This window comes from Myripristis murdjan, chromosome 1 (assembly GCF_902150065.1).
Source record: "Myripristis murdjan chromosome 1, fMyrMur1.1, whole genome shotgun sequence".
NCBI classification, from domain to species: domain Eukaryota; kingdom Metazoa; phylum Chordata; class Actinopteri; order Holocentriformes; family Holocentridae; genus Myripristis; species Myripristis murdjan.
In genome coordinates, this window is record NC_043980.1 from 30,286,067 (window position 1) to 30,291,746 (window position 5,680).

General features: G+C 45.3%; 1 protein-coding gene across 1 annotated transcript; it reads left to right on the forward strand.

Moving 5' to 3' along the window:
• The first annotated feature begins 1,207 nt into the window (after positions 1 to 1,207).
• Positions 1,208 to 4,869, forward strand: LOC115359583 (keratin, type I cytoskeletal 13-like). The gene is made up of 8 exons (XM_030052139.1): positions 1,208 to 1,715; positions 2,154 to 2,236; positions 2,361 to 2,517; positions 2,684 to 2,845; positions 3,029 to 3,154; positions 3,922 to 4,142; positions 4,433 to 4,446; positions 4,557 to 4,869. The coding sequence occupies exons 1-8, from the start codon at positions 1,287 to 1,289 to the stop codon at positions 4,604 to 4,606; spliced, it is 1,242 nt and encodes a 413-aa protein (XP_029907999.1). The 5' UTR covers positions 1,208 to 1,286; the 3' UTR covers positions 4,607 to 4,869.
• The last annotated feature ends 811 nt before the right edge of the window (positions 4,870 to 5,680 follow it).

Here is a 5,680-nt window from a genome sequence, read left to right on the forward strand (position 1 = left end):
CCCTTTTCCCACCCGCATACAAATACACACACACACACACACACACACAGACACAAACACACACACAGACAATCCCTTGAGGCTCACTCCCATCATTCACATAGTCCATGACAGCGGCCAAAATCAACAAAATGAACAGTCCATGTACATGGATACACCTACACACACACACAGATGCACACACGCACACACACATACACACACAAACACACACACACAGACACACACACACACACACACACACACACACACACACACACGGACACACACACTCACACACATACACACACACACACACAGGATATAGGGCTAGTGAGGATGTTTTGTGTGATATATGAACAATGGGCCACTGACATTTTCCCTTACATGGGTTAGACTGAAAGTATGAAAAACAATGCTGGTTTGAAGTCCAGTACTACAGGAACTTAATGCAACTGGTTATGTGCTCTGTGGTAATTACATGCTCGGTTTATCTGGATGACTACAATGTCTCGTGAAATACTATCCAAAGTACTAATTATTATCTTTTTCATTATCTATTTTCATCCTTGTATGTAGCTGTTAAAAATAACAAAACAGAGTGCTGCTGTCAGTTGATACAGTGTGTTGTTGTGAGTTCATGTTGATAGAACTAATATTGGAGACAGGTAATAATTTCAGCAATAATTAGTTAATTAATTTCCACAACAATGATGTATACAGCCATCATTCATGCCGGTTTCAACAAGTGATTCCCTCAACCGGCTCAGCCACATGGCTTGAATATGATAGCTGATGAATGTGAGATAAAACAGTTCATTTAGATTAACTTAACTTTAACTTAATCTTATCATCAAGCACAGTTTACGAGGAACACTGATGATAGATACTGCTTTCAACGTGCTCGATGTGAATGTTGACTAATGGTGGGACACTAAAGCAATAATTCCACACCTTTTGTATTTGCATTAGAAGGAAAACAAAATGACCTACTTTTCTTTCCCTTTCGTACACATTCCTTAACAGTTTCCTCACAGGAGTGGAAAGAAACTGAGCCTTCGTCCTTAAAGGCAAACAGACGGTGGCTGTGCCAAGACTGTTGCTAAACTGTAACGGCAAACTCCCTCTTTTCCCTTCACCAGTCTCCTCCCCGCTCCACCTCCCTCCAGCTGCCCAGGTCCGCCCCAGGCCCAGCAGTATATCAGGGGCCAGCCTCCCTCTATCAAACTCCACACTCCCAGAGTCTGAAGCTGTATAACGGTCCTCTCTCCTCGTCTCCTCTACTGACCAGCAGCCAGCAAGCCAACATGTATTCACAGTACCGTTACAGCACTGGCCCTTCCAGCACCAGTGGCTCAATCATCACCAAGCGCCATGTGGGCTACACCTCCAGTGCCCCCAAGGCTTTCAGCGTGGCAGGCAGCTCAGGCCCCCGCATCGCCTCGGCCACCTCCATTCGCACCTACTCCTCTGGTTATGGTGGCGGCTATGGGGCAGGCAGTGGTGGTTTTGATCTGTCCAGTGCCCTGGATCAGAACACCATGCACCTGAATGAGAAGGCCACCATGCAGAACCTGAATGACCGTCTGGCCTCCTACCTGGAGAAAGTTCGCTCCCTGGAGGCGGCCAACTCCAAGCTGGAGCTGCAGATCAGAGAGTACTACGAGAAGAAGGGCCCTGCAGCAGAGAGGGACTACAGCAACTACTGGGCCATTATCAACGACCTGAAGGACAAGGTAAAGTCTACTACAGCCACAACCACAAGCACTACAGGTGCATGAAGACAAATGTTTGCAGAACAGTTAATGATTATCAAAGGTTGGCTTTTTTGAAGGGCAGAGACATTCTTAGGCACGTAAAGCAAAACTGGGGTCTGCATTATGTAATATATTGAACTGCTGTTGTCAATAAGATGACCCATTATTACCCTGTTACACTAAAGATACAGCTGTGGGTCCTCACTGTGTGATGATTTTGACACACTGTAGCAGAATGTTAAAAAAGTCAGTTTGCAATTGTAGTACGTAGAAAAGCAGTAAAAGTTTATAAAGTATGGCAGAGATGGATTATCAAAATCAAAACCAATCTTGGCCCAAAATAAAAATTGTTATGCATGTTGCTGCACCATCAAGTGTTTCCAACTGACCAACTCCAAATGGTGTGCTTCTTTTAAGATCAACGCTGCCACCATCAACAACGCCAACATCCTGCTCCAGATTGACAACTCCAAATTGGCCGCTGACGACTTCAAAACCAAGTAAGCATGAACGCTCAAGTGATCTGCAGACTTGTCATCGCCTTGTCTTTGGCAGACAAGAAAGAAACAAGCGTGACCGTGTCACTGTCTCATGCCGGTGTCCTCCACTCTCCTAACCAATTAGATTTGAGCATGAGCTGATGATGCGCCAGTCAGTGGAGGCCGACATCGCCAACCTGCGCCGCCTTCTGGACCAGACCACTCTGACCAAGGCCGACCTGGAGATGCAGATTGAGGGCCTGCAGGATGAGCTGGCCTACCTCAAGAAGAATCACGCAGAGGTGGGTGCTGCAGGGCTCATAGTTATATATGTTATTCCTTAATGGTTCTCCATTTCATGGGAATAGGAGAGCAGTGACATTGCCTGATCATAAGCTGTAGAGCTGTGCTCAAAGGTGGAGTGTTATGCCATCTTTATGCTGACGTTTATTTCCTGTGGTTCCTCAGGAACTTGCAGCCTTGCGTTCTCAGCTCACCGGCACAGTCAATGTGGAGGTGGACGCCGCGCCACAACAGGACCTCAACAAGGTCCTGGAGGAGATCCGCAGCCAGTACGAATCTATCACAGACAAACACCGTCGTGACCAGGAGGCATGGTTTAATGACAAGGTAAAAAAAAAAAAAAAACAGAACAGCCTCACATAAGCAAAGCAAGACCACACATGAAAATGCATGTTTACTGAGTAAATCCTCAGTAGCTCTATAACTGTAATTATCTTCAATCTGTGAGAAATTAGTAAGAAGGAAAGTATTCCCCAGGATTTCTAATTGTGTCTGTATTTCTTTCTGCAGTCAGCAACACTGTCCAAGGAAGTGGCCATCAGCACAGAGACAATCCAGACGTCCAAGACAGAGATCAACGACCTGCGGCGCACAATGCAAGGCCTAGAAATCGAGCTCCAGTCTCAGCTCAGTATGGTGAGACACGCACCCTGAAAACAGACCGTGTTCACAATTCAAGATCTTTGCCTTATATGAGCAAAAATCCAGTTTCCATGCCTTGTCAGGGGAGATAGAGAAACAGACTGTGATAGATGGTAAAGAGGAGAGGGGAGGGAACAAGAAGAAAGGCTTTATTTGAAGGAGGAGGGAGAGACATGAGTGATGGGAGCTGTGGAGATGGGAAGGGCTTTTCCTGAGCCAAACATTTCACAGACATCTGCTCAGATTCTGGAAGACAGAAAAGGGCTTTAACAAAGCTGAAGGAATGCAGATCTGGATGGGCTAAAACCTTTCTCTCATGGATTATCAGCGCCCAGCTGCAGTTAATCATTCAACACTCTCTGCTAGAATGGTACATGGCTCCTGTGCTGCCTAATAATAGTGGTGGAGGAGCAAAGTAAACCGAGGCTTAAGAGACACAGTCAGCATAGCAAGTCGTACTCATAGTTCTCCTTCATAATAGGTACAAAAAAGATTATCACATGAATAAGCTGCAAATATAACTGGGCTTTTGTGTCTGGCATACACGTGAACATAGCCAAGCTATTGTATCTCACTTGCATAATCCAGGGTGTGGTTTGTGTGTATAGACTAAATCTTTCAATGTGCAGTGCTATTACAATTTAACTTTTTTAAAACTGGTTTACAAGTAACCATGGCAGTATTTGCCTGTGGCAATACATCACTTCAGCTCTTCCACAGTACTTTAAAGAGCCATTTTTGTCCTCTCTGCTGCCTGACAGAAAGGGGCTCTGGAGAACACGTTGGCGGAGACAGAGGCCCGGTATAGTGCCATGCTCGCTGGCTTCCAGAACCAGATCAACATGCTAGAGGGCGAGCTGGCCAATGTGCGCGCCAGCATCGAGCAGCAGGGCCAGGACTACAGGATGCTGCTGGACATCAAGACCAGACTGGAGCAGGAGATTGCAACCTACAGGAGCCTTCTGGAGACAGAGGAATCCAGGTAATCCCAGTGACACAGGGCTATGGGAATTGTTATCCAGTGAACTAGGAGCACAAAGACAGTGCACTTCAAATATAAAGCCCTTACACACTTCACAATGCAAAGCATCTTTATAAGGACCTTAAACCATGGTCTTATCACGCATGTGCCAAACCACATTGTGAATACACATAGTTCAGATGACCAAAAGAAGTGCTATAGTCAAATTGACTCATAAAACAATGATGCCAAAAATGCAACTCATTTTGTTCCTCTCTACTTTTCTTTCCCTTTCTTCCCTGTTATTTTAGGCCCATTGGTTCAGGTAAGTGACCTCTGTTTTGGACAAACATTATAAAACAACTCTCTATACAGTGCAATTTGTGTAATGACAACGTACAGGATGGCCATAATGACTTTATGTTCTTTCGACAGGGGGCTCCAAGACCACAATCACAACCACCACCGTGCGCAGCTCCAGCTAGGAGTGCAACTGGCAGGACACGCTGTTCTCAGACACACGAACACACACTCACACACACACACACAGCCTTACACCAGCCCATAAACATTTGAAGCTGTTGCACAAAATGACGAAAACTGCTCTTGAAATACCTGTGAAGATACGTGTGTGGAGATATGTGCAAAATTTATGAAGCAGAAAATGTGCAACTCATCGGAAAATGCTTGTCTCAGTGTGTATGTGTGTGTGACTTGTCTGTGAAAAATAAATCTGCCGGTCAAACTACGACTGCTTGTTTTGTGACTTAACTGTAACGAAAACACCTTTTCAGACATCCTGCAGCTCATTAACAGATACAACACATGCCTGTATCTTTTTCCATCACAACGGTGTGTTTAGGCAGTTGTCATGACAACTGTATTATATTATGGGAGGTGGGTGACGAGGGTGCGGAAACCTACATTACATAACGGTTCCTGTTGTCAGGAAGGGGTGAACAATGACTAATAACTCCAGAGTGGAAAAGAAAGCACTGGGGCATTAGAGAGAAGAGAGCTCAAAATCCATGTTTGACTTGATGCTTTCTAACTCAAACAGAGCCAGAAAACACCACGAAAAGTGCAAGTTCGGTGACCACACGGCAAATGACCCTGGGTGTGGTGAAAAGGCTTTTTAAATACGACACACCCAATGGTTGACTAATCTTTGCCCTGGAGGCTTTCGACACAACATTACAGGGACTATATCTAACTCGGAGTGTTCCTGTCACCTAGAAACAGGAACAATACACACATCACTTAGTAGGGGAACATTCAGTGGGAAAGCAAATACTGACTGCCTGAACAAAGAGAGACATTGTTGATGGAGCTGCTATCAGTGCTGCACTTTGCTCCCTCTTATGAGCCCTGATTGAGTGCAGACGACCAGTGTGGTGTCATGATACGGGATCATGAAGGGTGTGGCTCTTTCACCGCTTGTGCCTTAATGTGTGTCTGTGTAAAAGAGAGGGAGGAAAACTATTTGCTCATGTGGTGTGTGTGTGTATATATGTGTAAGAGAGAGTGAGTGAGAGAGAAGAGAGAGACAAAAACAAGAG

Coding starts and splice junctions, on each gene's coding strand:
- LOC115359583 (XM_030052139.1), top strand. CDS start 1,287: ATGTATTCACAGTACCGTTACAGCACTGGCCCTTCCAGCACCAGTGGC. Junction 2,518..2,683: donor TCAAGAAGAATCACGCAGAG/GTGGGTGCTGCA, acceptor GTGGTTCCTCAG/GAACTTGCAGCCTTGCGTTC. Junction 2,846..3,028: donor AGGCATGGTTTAATGACAAG/GTAAAAAAAAAA, acceptor TTCTTTCTGCAG/TCAGCAACACTGTCCAAGGA.